Below are 14,180 nucleotides of genomic sequence, written 5' to 3'. Positions count from 1 at the left end.
AGCCAGCAGACAGAAAGCGGAAGAAATGGAGAGAGAGCTTCCCCTTGAGCTAGGGAAGGGGCAGTAAATGCATGTTCCGTCCCACACCACACTCCTTTTCAGAGAATCCTTCTCTCCTGGAGGTTCGCTCCTTGCCAATTCAGGAGCCTCCTCACCCTAGGGTCCCCAGTGCCTAGTGTGGCTCCTAGCACATAGCAGGGGCTCACTGAGTGCTTGTTGAACTGACCTGAACTACGTCTTGAGATTAGATAGCAGGAGTACCTAGATGATGAGTGGTGGGGGGGGTGTCTGTGGAGGCACAGTGTGAAGGAGGTTATGGAGGAGAGGCCCTGCATATGCGGTTCCTTCATCTATTTATTTGCAGTTTTTTTTTTGAGACAGAGTCTCTCTCTGTCACCCAGGCTGGAGTGCAATGGCGCGATCTCAGCTCACTGCAACCTCCACCTCCCGGGTTCAAGCAATTCTCCTGCCTCAGCCTCCCGAGTAGCTGGGATTACAGGCGCCCGCCACCACACCCGGCTAATTTTTGTATTTTTAGTAGAGACGGGGTTTTGCCATGTTGGCCAGGCTGGTCTCTATCTCTTGACCTTGTGATCCGCCCACCTCAGCCTCCCAAAATGCTGGGATTACTGGTGTGAGCCATCGCACCTGGCCTATTTGTTCAATCCAAAAACACTCGTATGGTGGTAACATATACATAACATACAATTTACCATTTTAACCATTTTAAAATGTGCAGTTCAGTGGCATTAAGTACACTCACATTATTGTGCAATTAACACCACTATCCATCTCCAGAACTTTTTCATCTCCTTTCATAAACATTTATTGAGAATCTACTGTGTGCCAGACCCTGCAAGTTGCTCCAAATCTAGTAGTGGGGGGAAGACAATAAAGTCATCGACTCTGACCCAGTGTGATAAATGCTATAAAAGACATAGGCATCAAGTGCTATGGGACCACAGGAGTACCCAGTTGGTTGAGAAGAAGGTGCGTTCTGAAGTAAGCTGTTACTTGACTTGAGTCTTGAAGGAGGACTAAGAATTAGTCAGGACGTTAGAGTGAGAGTGGATATGGTGCCCAATGGGACAGAAGAAACAAAGTGAGAGATCAGAGAGCAATCCTTGAAACCCTGAGGGTCATGCTAGGGCAGGGGTAGAGCTGAATTGCCCTAAGGGGGTCCTGCTATCTAGAGGAAGCCAAGGCTGACATACTGAGCCCTATGTTCCCCTTTGTCAGCCCTATGTCTTCCCCCAACCCTGAGGATGTGCCCCAGAGGCCAGAACCTGAGCCCTCAAGCTCCAATAAGAAAAAGAAGAAAAGAAAGTGGCTGCGGCAAGAAGCCAGCATCCAAGCCCTCACCAGGGCTGGCCATGGGGCCCTTCAGGCTGGCCAGAACCATGAAGCCTTGAACAACTTCCAGAGGGCCTTCCTTCTGGCCTCCAAAGCCCCACAAACCAGGGATACCCCTGTGCTCCAGGCCTGCGCCTTCAACCTGGGGGCTGCCTATGTGGAGACTGGGGACCCAGCCAGAGGCCTTGAGCTACTCCTGCGAGCCCACCCTGAAGAGAAGGCACAGGGCAGGCGACACGGCGACCAATGTTTCAATGTGGCTTTGGCCTACCATGCCCTCGGCGAGCTGCCTCAAGCTTTGGCCTGGTACCACAGGGCCCTGGGCCACTACCAGCCACAGGGTGACCAGGGAGAAGCCTGGGCAAAAATGGGAGCCTGCTACCAGGCTCTGGGACAGCCTGAGCTAGCAGCCCACTGCCTGCAGGAAGCAAGCCAGGCCTATGCTCAAGAGAGACAGCTGCGGGCCGCAGCCCTGGCACTGGGGGCTGCGGCAGGATGTATGCTGAAGAGTGGGCGGCATCGGGTGGGGGAAGTTGTGCAGGTGCTGGAGAAAAGCCGGAGGCTTGCCGAGAGGAGCACTGAGAGGCGACTGCTGGGTGAGACCTTCGGGCAGGGAAGGCATGGGATCTGGGGAGACACAGAGCCTGGTGATACTCAGAGGGCTGGGTTTGGGGAACCCTGGAGGAGTCGATAGGGGCTGTACCAGCCTCATTTATATCTGGTCCGGCTACCAGTGACCCTGGCTATTCCCTCTAGGGCACCTCTATAACGATCTAGGCCTGGGCTACTCCCAGCTCCAGCTGTTCCCGCTGGCCGTGGAGGCCTTCCTGCAGGCCCTGCCCCTGTGCTGGGTGCCAGGAGAGCAGGCCACAGTGCTAAGAAACCTCGGGATGGCCCACAATGCCCTCGGCAACTATCAGGAAGCTCGGGAGTTTCACCAGAAGGCTGCTGACCTACACGGTGGGTGCCTGGGGCCGGGGAATGGGACTGGGACTAAGACACTAAGAAGGGGTTCCAAAAGGGGCCCAAGGCTTAAGGGTGGATGGCCCTTTGGGACCACTTATGGAGCCTGAAAATCCAGAACCAGTGGGGGAGAGCTGGAAGTGCAGGAGATGGGACAGCCAGACAGGACAGAGGGTTGTGGGCCCAGAGGCGGAGGCCTCAGGGTTGGGAAGGCAGCAGTGGGCAGGGGGAAGGGTACTGGCTGCGAGAGGAGGCCTGAAGCGGAGTCCAGCCCCTCTGCTGACTGTTTGTGTGACATTGAGGAACCACTTTCACTCTCTGAGCTTCAGTTTCCACATTTTTAAAAACGGGGCCATTAACACCTGCCTTGCCTGCATCACAGGGTTGCTGCCTGACTCAAACTAGCCAGGTGGAGGCACTCACACCATAACTCATAATGGGGCCAGGCTGGGTGTGGAGGGTTCAGGCCTCTCGGATGCATCTGGAGTGTGCTGGGGCTGGGCACCAGGCCTCCTGGGAGGTCTGTCTTGGTTGCTGGAGGGTGGGGTCCTGATGTCCCAGCAGCCAGAGTCCCCTCTGAGGATGGGGTGGGCTCTGTCCTCAGGCTCTGTGGGGCAGCGGTGGGAGCAGGGCCGGAGCTTTGGCAGCCTGGCCTTTGCATTGAGCCAGCTGGGGGACCACAAGGCTGCCAGAGACAACTACCTGCATGCCCTGCAGGCTGCCCGGGACTCTGGTAAGCGTGAGAGGGTTGGGATGTGACTGGGACAGTGGGGAGGCTGAGGGTCCTAGGGGCTGGCGGGGAGGCAGATGGGGGGAACTGAGGGTAGGGAGTGCCTCTGAGGGGGTGGATCAGTGGGGTAGGAAGTCATGAAAGGACCTTCCAGGCTCTCTTTCTCTCAGGGGACATGAAGGGACAGTGGCAGGCCTGTGAGGGTCTGGGGGCTGCTGCAGCCAGGCTGGGGCAGTATGACCAGGCCTTGAAGTACTATAAGGAAGCACTGGCCCAGTGTCAGGTGAGACCCCGCACACCGGAATCCACCTCTCCCCTGCTATCCCTCTTCTGGCTGACATTCCTGCCTTCACTCCTTGTCTTCTCCCCATCACTCACTCAATCAGCAAACATGCACTGGACACACTGTGTGCTAGGTCTTGGGATACTATTGTGAGGAAGAGTTCATCGCTGTCCACAATTCTGGGCAGGTGGTGGCAGGACCCTGGGAAAGGCATGGGGATGGGGTAGAAGAGAGGGGAAACAAAGCCCCCCCCTCCCTTTCCTGTTTCCTTCTTCCCCAACCCCCAGAGGACCATAAGGTCCAGGCATTCCCCATTACCCTATTATCCACCCTCTTCCCAGAAGGAGCCAGATTCTGTGCGAGAACGGCTGGTGGCCAAGCTGGCAGACACCGTGAGGACGCGCTTGGCCCAGGTGGGGCTGGTCCAGACTCACACCCTGGTGAGATGACACCTGAGACAAGGAGATGGGGGTGGAGAGAGGTTACCCAGAGAAGGGGTTGGTGGTAAGCAGAGCCGCTGTTCCCTGGGATGCTGCGCGCTTGGCCGCTCATCTGTGTTCATCCGCCTTGAGCCTGCGCATGAGATATATCACTTTCCAAGGGTGGGAGGTGGGTGGGGGACTGTGGCACGTCTCCAACACAAGGGCTGATATGTAGGTGATTAAAAATAAAGAAATAAATTTAAAAGAATCGGTAGGCCATGTGTGCAAGGAGGTAGAAAGTTTCAAGTCCTTGACTGCAGTTCCCTAAATGGCCACAGGATGGAGATGTGCTCCAAGGAAGTCCCTCTCTCCCGTCTTTAAGTCTCTGGAGGTCATTTCTCTGTGGGTTCTCCACCGTGTTCCTCCTTCCAAGTCTCTGCTTTAACCTGTTTCTACCTCCGGGTCTCTCTGTACGATTCGTTGGCTCTCCAACCGCCTCCTCCTTCACATTTTCAGACAACCCCAGAAAACCTCTTCCCGCTCCGGGAATTGAAATGATACTTTAATATTTATATGTATTTAATAGGTTTTATGCCCTTGCATTTTAAAGACCATATTTAAAGACACCATATTTTAAATCTGCAAGCAAAATTAAATTAGCCTGGTACAGGCAGAGGATTGGATTGAGGGGTCAGAATACCTGGGTCCCAGCCAATGTCTGCCACCTATTTTCTGTGACTTTACGGTATCAGGCCCCAGAAGGGATGGGGTGGTCATCAGGCGCTGGCCAGGTCTGCTAGTCCCTAAATCTGAATTCAAGCTTGAGAGTTACTAGCAGGGACCTTAATAGAACAAAGAGCCTCACCCCAGAATTGTGTTCTCCGAGACAAGCGGCAGAGCCCGAATTGTCTCTATCACATGTCTCTGGAGGGAGCACACACGTAGCTGGGATGGCCGTTTTTCTCAGACCTATTCCCTTTACTCCACTTCATTCCCAGACTTCGGCTCCGGGAAGACTCCAGGCTCCAGGTGGGGCCAGCCAGGCGGAGGGGACCCCAGCAAAGGCAGGAAGCAGCACAGCAGGTGCCCAGCACAGGTGAGGGTGGGAATGGTGCAGCAGAGATGCATGCGCCCTCTGCAGGGTGTTGGGGGCTGTCGCAGTGGGGTAGGACCCCATGTGTACCCCCAGGGAGGAGGGGACTGGTGTCGCTCTGCCAAGCTGTGCCCTGGTTCCTTGCCCCTACAGATCTTCCAGTGGGTGGGAAGATGAAGAGTTTGAGGAGGGCCACCAGAAGAAAAAAGAGGAGAGGTCGGCAAACGTTCCGGTGAGGGCTGGGCCGGGAAGACCAGAGCGTGAGTCGATGTAGAGTATTCCTGGCGGTGCCTCTCCTTACTGCAAATATGGCACTCCCACCCCCACCCGCCTGCCTCCGCTTCTTATGCCCATCCCACCATCCCGCCTTCCTGTTGTCATTTCTTTGAGGCCTGGCACAACCTCGCGCCACCCCTGACCCTGGCTGTCCCAGTTCACAAGTCCCCAACAGCCCTCCCATGATTTCTGCTTGTCTCTCAAGGCCCTGGACCATTTTCCCTGAACCCTTCCAGAACTCCCTCTTCCTTCCTGCTCTCATGGCTTTCCTAACTTCTAGAACTTTGCATCTTGGACCCCAGGGTTTTGTTGAAAGCCTACTCTGTGCCCAACACAGCGCTGGGTGCTGTTGGTAAACCCCAGCTCACTACTTAATAGCATCTCCCACAAAGACTTGCAACTCAGGGAGCAGAGTTCTTTGCTACTTGTTGAGCTGACCTGAATTTACCGATGTCTCCTTTTCAGTGTGTTTCCTTCCAGGCACAGTGAATCATTCGCACCATCTAGCTTCTAGTTGCCCCACGTTTACCAAGCACACGCCCTGCAGAGGGACAGTCCTCGGCAAAGCCTCCATCTATAGTGAGCAGTGCATCCCCTGACACCGCCCCAACTCGTGGTTCTTCTCTCAGAGCTTTTTTCCACCATGATAGTTCTTGGTGCAGAGAGGCACGTGATGAATGTGTCTGTCCTTCTCCATCTAGGTCCAGGACCCAGGGCCCATCTTCCATTTGTAGGTCCAGGCCCTCCCAGAGCGGAGTACCCTAGCATCTTGGTACCCAATGGCCCTCAAGCCAATAGGTGGGTCCTTGGGGGAAAGAAGGAGGCCTGGAGAATAGCAAAAAAAGTAGAATATGTGGCTTGGGATGATTTTAATGAAACACGACTGCTGTTGAAGTTGGGGGAAGCTGGGATCTCGTGCTTGGGATATAGGGCCCCGAGCCCCACTTTGTCTTTGCCCTTTAGCAATGTGAACAACCCTCACCCGGCTCTGGAAGCCCGGGGTATGCCCTGCTTCCTAAATGGCCTGATGGTAGGCCTCAGTGAAAGACAGGGTGCTGCAGGATGGGGGGATATGAAGCTTAAGCCAACTCCCTCCTTCTCTGGAGCCCACCAGCAGAGGTAAGGGCCAAATAGGGCAGAGGGAAGCTGAGGCCAAGGCAGGCTGCCTCCTGCTGTCTCCCCAGTCACCCCCACTGGCAAGCCCCTCCCTGCCTCTTTCAGGTCATCCAGGTGGCCCAGGGAAAGCCTCAGCAGGAGCCGCCAGAGGAGACCCACGGAGTCGGGCATCTGCACTATTGTGTGACCTCCCCCTGCCAGCCTCAGCCCTCATCCCTGAAGCACCTGTCCAACACGCACACACTAGGGGGTCCTGGGGACCAAGCCTCTTCCCAGTTGCTCAGCCCTGCAGGGATGTGGAACACAGTGCAGCCAGTGGACTCCTGAGGAGGCTGGCCAAGGGCTTTGCAGGCTCGGCCCTGAGAGGTTCTGTTTGTTCCTCCTTGGGATGTTTGGACTCAGTAGGTAAAAGAAAAAAGGAAAATGGATGGCAAATTCCCTGTCTTTCTGGATCCAAATCTTATGATTGCTAGGGGCCTGGCAGTTCTAAAAACTGACTTCGTGGTCAAGTAGCTTTGGAGTCACTGACTGTCTCCAGACGTCCATTTTTGCACATGAGAAATGAGGATATAATACTACAGAAGAGGCATCTTACCCAACCAATGCACCTTACTTCTCTGTGAAACACAGGGGATGCTGGGCGCAGGCCTAGGCTGTGGCCTGTAGCCTGTAGGACAGCTCCTGCCAGCAGCCACAGGAACAGTGATGTGATGTAACATTTCCCAAGTACTTAGCTCATGCCCCACCCTATTCTAGGTGCTTAGCTCATGCCCCACCCTATTCTAGGTGCTTAGCTCATGCCCCACCCTATTCTAGGTGCTTAGCTCATGCCCCACCCTATTCTAGGTGCTTCACAAGTGTATTCTCCTCTAATCCTCACAACAAATATATGAGGTGCTATTATCCCCTTTCACAAATGAGGAAAATAAGGCACAAAGCTTCAGTAATCTGAATTCCCAGGTCACATAACTAGTATGTAGAGAAGCTGGGAATCAAACCCAGGCAGTGAGCACTTTCTAGAATGCTGTGCAGTTCCACTTCCCCAGCTAAGCCCTTGCTTACCCAGAGTCCATTGTGATTTAATATCAAGTGTGTCTATGTCCGTTGTATGTGTTATTGTAATTCATAATGTAATTAAATACTATACACATTGATGAACAGGCCAGGTGAGATGGCTCACCCTTGTAATCCTAGCACTTTGCGAGGCCAAGGTGGGAGGATTGCTTGAGCCCAGGAGTTTGAGACCACCCTGGGCAACATAGTGAGACCCCATGTCAATGTAAAAGAAAATTTATCTTTAAAAAAAAAAATTGATGAACTGAGAGTGGGAAAAGCAGCACTGTTTCTATAAAAACTAAGTTGGATCCTTAGAAGACTCGACTAAGGTAAGTTACTTTTTCTTTATTACTCTTATGCTTTATCTTCCAGTGATGGAGGAAAAAGTGAGTTTATTTATTTATTGAGACAGGGTCTTGCTCTGTTGCTCAGGCTGGAGTGCAGTGGCACGATCACATCTTACTGCAGCCTCAACCCCCTGGGCTCAAGCGATCTTCCCACCTCAGCCTCCCACTAGGAGTACAGGTGCACCACCATGCCAGGCTAATTTAAAAATATATATATAGAGAGAGACAGGGTCTCACTATGTTGCCCAGACTGGTCTCAAACTCCTGGGCTCAAGCCATCTTCCCGCCTTGGTGTCCCAAAGTGTTAGGATTACAGATGTGAGTCACTGCGCCCAGCCTGTGAGTCACTTTATTTTTTTATTTGTTTGTTTGTTTATTTATTTATTGAGAGGGAGTCTCGCTCTGTCTCCCAGGCTGGAGTGCAATGGCGTGATCTCGGCTCACTGCAACCTCCACCTTCCGGGTTCAAGTGGTTCTCCTACCTCAGCCTCCCGAGTAGCTGGGATTACAGGTGCATGCCACCAAGCCCGGCTAATTTTTGTATTTTCAGTAGAGATAGGGTTTCGCCATGTTGGCCAGGCTGGTCTCAAACTCCTGGCCTCAGGTGATCCGCCTGCCTCGGTCTTCCAAAGTGTTAGGGTTACAGGCGTGAGCCACTGCGGCTGGCCTCTGTGAGTTACTTTAAAAAGCTACCGTGGGCTGGGCACAGTAGCTTATGCCTGTAATCCCAGCACTTTGGGAGGCCAAGGTGGATGGATCACTTGAGGCCAGGAGTTTGAGACCGGCCTGGCCAACATGGCGAAACCCTGTCTGTACTAAAAATACAAAAAATCAGTGGGGCATGGTGGTGCATGCCTGTAATCTCAGCTACTTGGGAGCCTGAGGCAGGATAATTCACTTGAAACTGGAAGGTGGAGGTTGCAGTGAGCCAAGATCATGCCACTGCACTCCAGCCTAGGCAACAGAGTGAGACTCTGCCTCAAAAGAAAAGATAAAAGCTGCTATGGAATTAGATGTGAGCAACAAGATTATTACAAATTGGGGGAATAATAATAAAAATATAAATTCTGCACTCAAGATTGCTTCAAACATGCCATTAACTGTTTCACTTTAAGGAAGCAAACTGGAAATTGCGGGTGATACATAACTGGTGAGGTTTATATAAGAAAGAAGATGAGGAATCTAATCACAGGCTCCATCCTCAAAGAAAAGACCCTGGCCACACTTTGACAGATGGAAAATTAATGTATTTTTTAAAGTTGAAATAAAATAATCCACTCCTGATCATGTCAGATAAGAGAAAGTAGGGAAGGCAAAACTTTACCTCCACTCTCTTAGGGTCTCTAGCTGGGACAGAGAATTAAATTGACATAAAACAGATTAACAAGAGAAAAGCATACAGATTTACTTAATATAAATTTTATGTGACACAGGAGCCCTCATAAAGCAATGAAGACCCAAAGAAGGAAAACCTAAATGTTTTGTACTAGGTCGAACAAAGAGCCAATTGTGGAAAAGCAGCTAAAATATATGGGGAGGCCAGTCGCAGGGGCTCACACCTGTAATCCCAGCACTTTGGGAGGCCAAGGTGGGTGGATCAGTTGAGCCCAGGAGTTTGAGACCAACCTGGGCAACATGGTGAGACCCCATCTCTACAAAAACTACAAAAATTAGCCAGGTGTGGTGGTGTGTGCCTGTAGTCCCAGCTACTAGAGAAGCTGAGGCAGGAGAATCGCTCGAACCCAGGAGTCAGAGGTTGCAGTGAGCCGAGATCATGCCACTGCACTGCAGCCTGGGTGACCGAGTGAGACTGTATCTCCAAAAAAATAATAAAAATAAAATATATGGGGAGGCTAAAGGAAGATAAGAGATATTTTAACAAGGTCTGTTTGTACAGAATTCTCTCAGCTTCGACTCCCTGTCTCTGGTGATAAGAATGTTTCTTTCCTCCTGGAGGAAGGCATTCATTGTTCACATGGGAGTTTTGTTTCCTGCTTTCAGGAAGAAAAGGGGAGGTTAGAGCACTCTTCTTATACTTACCGTTTTTCTTTTTCTTTTCTTTTTTTTTTTTTTTTTGGGATGGAGTCTGGCTCTGTCGCCCAGACTGGAGTGCAGTGGCATGATCTTGGCACACTGCAACCTCCTCTTCCCAGATTCAAGCGATTCTCTTGCCTCAGCCTCCTGAGTAGCTGGGGTTACAGGCGCTCGCCACCACGCCCTGCTAATTTTTTTTGTATTTTTAGTAGAGATGGGGTTTCACCATATTGGCCAGGCTGGTCTCGAACTCCTGACATCAGGTGATCCACCTGCCTTGGCCTCCCAAAGTGTTGGGATTACAGGTGTGAGCCAGTGCATCCAGCCCTAATTTTTGTATTTTTAGTAGAGGTGGTGTTTCACCATGTTGGCCAGGCTGGTCTTGAACTCCTGACCTCAAATGATCCACTCACCTTGGCCTCCCAAACTGCTGGGATTACAGGCGTGAGCCACTGTGCCCTGCCAAGACCTCGCTTCTACAAAAAATATGAAAATTAGTCGGGTGTGGTGGCACGTGCCTGTAGTCCCAGTTACTGGGGAGGCTGAGGCTGGAGGATCACTTGATCCCAGAGGTCCAGGCTGCAGTGAGCCATGATCAGGCGGCTGCACTGCAGCCTGAGTGACAGAGCGAGACCCTGTCTAAAAAACAAAAAAAAACTTCCCTTTACCTGTGTCTTAGCTTGGGCTATCATAATAAAATATCATAGATTGGATGCTCAAGCAACAAATTAATTTCCTGACAGTTATGGGGACTGGAAGTCAGATTAGGGTTCCAGTATGGTGACAGAGAGGAGGGGCAGCGAGAGGAAGAAAGTCTTATAAGGGCACTAATTCTACCAGATCAGGGACTACCTACCCCTTATATCCCAACTAATGCTAATCCCAACCACCCTGTCTCCGAATACCATTACATTGGGGGTTAGGGCTTCAACATATGAATTTGTGAGGGAGGAAGGGAAGGGAACACAAACATTGAATCCACAGCAGTCTGGATAATTATCTTTATCTTAGTGCCTTGATGGTAACTGGTTTGTTACTCTCCAACCTTTTCCCCTAACCACGCAAGAGAGTGTGTTTGCATTCTCAAAACCACTAGCCTAAACTCTACTCCTCCTCTCAAGACTTCTAGTGAAACATCATCGTGACCTGGAGCCTATGGTTTCAATTACGTTTTAAACCATAGCTTACCCAAACTATTTAAGGATAATTTTATATTTCCATAGCTATTATCTCAGTAAAGGGGTTAAGCATGACTCGGGAAGTACAGCATGATACCCTGGTAAAACAGAGGTAGGGGAAGCTAATGTAGTGTAGAGGGGGCCTAAGTTACATAGGCTTGGTGGTGTAAATAAGAACAGTAGCTTAATTTCTATACCACGCCCTCTGCGACGGTTTGCAGGCATTAGCACCTATGGAAGTATGTACTCGTTTCCCTGTTGTATAGGCGAAAAACTGACACCAGCAGTTCCCACACTCAGCCACTAAGCAGTGGGGCAGGAATCAAGGCTAACTGCTATGCCATCCATACACCTTTCTGAAAGAGTTACAAAATCAGCACTTATTATCAAAGGGCCGTTGGGAGCAACGCATTTCGGCGTATCTGGAAATGTGTGGCGATCTGTAAACGCTCCTGAGGAGAGCTGGAATCCCAAGTGGAAGGGAAGCTGGACCGGGTGGGAACGGCTCCCCAGCCCAAGGGCTGCTAGAACCCCAAGACTCCAGCCCCGAGCGGCTTCCGGAATCCGCTCGTGCTGGCCCGGCCTCTTCGGGGGCGGGGCGAGCGCCGCACATGCGCCGGGGTCGGGCCGGGCCGGGCCGGGGGCGCGCGTTCTGCGAGCTGGATGTCCAGGCTGCGGGCGCTGCTGGGCCTCGGGCTGCTGGTTGCGGGCTCGCGCCTGCCGCGGATCAAAAGCCAGACCGTCGCCTGTCGCTCGGGACCCACCTGGTGGGGACCGCAGCGGCTGAACTCGGGTGGCCGCTGGGACTCAGAGGTCATGGCGAGCACGGTGGTGAAGTACCTGAGGTAGGCACGGGTCTCGGGTGGCCTGCTCTGCCCCGGGGCGGGGCCTGGGACGGCCGGGCCACCTGCGCGACAGAGAACACGAGGGGCGGGACTCAGGCCGCGGGTTTTCCTCAGCCAGGAGGAGGCCCAGGCCGTGGACCAGGAGCTATTTAACGAATACCAGTTCAGCGTGGACCAACTTATGGAACTGGCCGGGCTGAGCTGTGCTACAGCCATCGCCAAGGTCAGTGGCACAACTCTCGACCTTTGGGAGCAGCCAGGGAGGAGTCACTGTCCCAGCCCCCTGGCCTAGGCACAAAGAGGTGGGAGAGACAGCTGGGCCAATATTACCGCCTGAAACCCCGCCGAACCACCCTTAACTCTGCCTTCAGGCATATCCCCCCACGTCCATGTCCAGGAGCCCCCCTACTGTCCTGGTCATCTGTGGCCCGGGGAATAATGGAGGAGATGGTCTGGTCTGTGCTCGACACCTCAAACTCTTTGTGAGTATGTGGGGAGGGGCTGTGGGGGAGGAGGGCGTGAGGGCTCTGGGATCTGGGGTTGAATTACCACTTTCTTCCTAGGGCTACGAGCCAACCATCTATTACCCCAAAAGGCCTAACAAGCCCCTCTTCACTGCATTGGTGACCCAGTGTCAGAAAATGGACATCCCTTTCCTTGGGGAAATGCCCGCAGAGGTAGGTGGCTCCAGTTGAATACCTCCATCCTACAGTAACCACTGCCTGTGCTCTGCTCTTCCTTCGTGTTTCCAGGCTGAGCTCATTTTAGTGCCTGGTACGGAAGGTGCCTAAAGGATGGTATTCGAATAAGTGTGCAAGAGTCTTCTCCTCCTTCATAAAGTGTGCTCCATGAGTCCCACACACCACCTTCTCTAAAGCTTCCTTGCCCTTTCATCTCCCTGGTCCCTCCTTCCACTCTGTAGTCAGATCCTCTTGCCCTAGCATGCGGTAAACACATGATCTACCCCTCAGGGGCCGGAGTGGCTGCCCTATCTGAAACCCTTCCTGCAGATGCATGGATTAAGGGATGGGAAATTGGGTAATTTTTTTCCTTAACCCATTTTACAGATGAAGATACTGAGGTGCAGAGAAGTGGTTTGCTTAAAGTCACTAAATTGTATCATGGCAGAGCTGAAACCAGAATCCGGCTCTCCTGACTCGTCTCAGGCTATCTCAGCCTGTAGCCTCCCCAGTGGCGGGCAGGCAGGCAGGCACCGAGAACAAAAACTGTCTGGTCTAAGTTTGGCCTGAATCAGTGACCAACTCACACTTTCTCTAGGCCTCAGGCTGCCCTCTGAATGAAACACAATACTTGTGCCTCTGAGAATGGTCTGCAGGTGCAGAGGACAGCCCTCTCCAGTTAAGGCTGTTTGTGCAGCTGCTGGCTCTGACATCCTTTTCCTGCTCCACCACAGCCCATGACGATTGATGAACTGTATGAGCTGGTGGTGGATGCCATCTTTGGCTTCAGCTTCAAGGGCGATGTTCGGGAACCGTTCCACAGCATCCTGAGTGTCCTGAAGGGACTCACTGTGCCCATTGCCAGCATCGACATTCCCTCAGGTGCTGGGATCCAGAAGGTGGGGTGGGGGAGATTGGGGCCCTACCCTCCTGACTCTTGCCCACACCAGGTCTAAAATAATTTTAGTCTAGAGGGGCAGAACACAGCTTTCTGGACCCCCATCAGGGCTGGGGAACAGTGTTCAGAAGTCCCCTTTACATGTTGGCCCCATGAAGAGACCACGGCCCAAGGGTACGTGGAGCTCGTTGGACGAGAGTTCCTCAGGTGGGAACTGAGGGGACTTCCCACTCCTCTGGGACTAGGGTAAACTAAGGTGTAGAAGGGGACCAGGCATCTGGCCTCTTCCTGAACACCACCCTCTTTTCAGGATGGGACGTGGAGAAGGGAAATGCTGGAGGGATCCAGCCAGACTTGCTCATCTCCCTCACAGCCCCCAAAAAATCTGCAACCCAGTTTACCGGTCGCTACCATTACCTGGGGGGTCGTTTTGTGCCACCTGCTCTGGAAAAGAAGTACCAGCTGAACCTGCCACCCTACCCTGACACCGAGTGTGTCTATCGTCTGCAGTGAGGGAAGGTGGGTGGGTATTCTTCCCAATAAAGACTTAGAGCCCCTCTCTTCCAGAACTGTGGATTCCTGGGAGCTCCTCTGGCAATAAAAGTCAGTGAATGGTGGAAGTCAGAAAGCAACCCTGGGGATTGGGTGCCATCTCTCTAGGGGTAACACAAAGGGCAAGAGGTTGCTATGGTATTTGGAAACAATGAAAATGGACTGTTAGATGCCAAGTGAGTTGTGCTGTCCTTTACACAATTCTTATTCATTTGGGACACAGACAGGGAGCTACTTCTACTTATCAGTGTAGCAAGACTACAAAGAGGTTAACCGAAGGAATTTCTTCAAAGGCCTCCAAGGAATATCTTCTAATTTGTATTCAGGACCTTCCCAGGCTGGGAACAGAGATGC

At 52.4% G+C, this 14,180-nt stretch overlaps 2 protein-coding genes across 2 annotated transcripts; both read left to right on the top strand.

Moving 5' to 3' along the window:
• Positions 1 to 1,218: 1,218 nt before the first annotated feature.
• On the top strand, positions 1,219 to 7,999 carry TTC24 (tetratricopeptide repeat domain 24). Its single transcript, XM_016929199.3, has 10 exons — positions 1,219 to 1,949; positions 2,110 to 2,313; positions 2,921 to 3,049; positions 3,217 to 3,329; positions 3,671 to 3,769; positions 4,750 to 4,847; positions 4,998 to 5,104; positions 5,586 to 5,699; positions 5,822 to 5,918; positions 6,342 to 7,999. The coding sequence occupies exons 1-10, from the start codon at positions 1,223 to 1,225 to the stop codon at positions 6,421 to 6,423; spliced, it is 1,770 nt and encodes a 589-aa protein (XP_016784688.2). The 5' UTR covers positions 1,219 to 1,222; the 3' UTR covers positions 6,424 to 7,999.
• A 3,440-nt stretch (positions 8,000 to 11,439) lies between these two features.
• Positions 11,440 to 14,002, top strand: NAXE (NAD(P)HX epimerase). Its single transcript, XM_513889.7, has 6 exons — positions 11,440 to 11,696; positions 11,811 to 11,919; positions 12,068 to 12,178; positions 12,260 to 12,373; positions 13,111 to 13,258; positions 13,585 to 14,002. The coding sequence occupies exons 1-6, from the start codon at positions 11,515 to 11,517 to the stop codon at positions 13,785 to 13,787; spliced, it is 867 nt and encodes a 288-aa protein (XP_513889.1). The 5' UTR covers positions 11,440 to 11,514; the 3' UTR covers positions 13,788 to 14,002.
• Positions 14,003 to 14,180: the final 178 nt, after the last annotated feature.

Source organism: Pan troglodytes, chromosome 1, assembly GCF_028858775.2.
Source record: "Pan troglodytes isolate AG18354 chromosome 1, NHGRI_mPanTro3-v2.0_pri, whole genome shotgun sequence".
NCBI lineage: Eukaryota > Metazoa > Chordata > Mammalia > Primates > Hominidae > Pan > Pan troglodytes.
The sequence above is the reverse complement of the archived record's forward strand: the minus strand, read 5'-3'. Positions and strand labels throughout refer to the sequence as shown.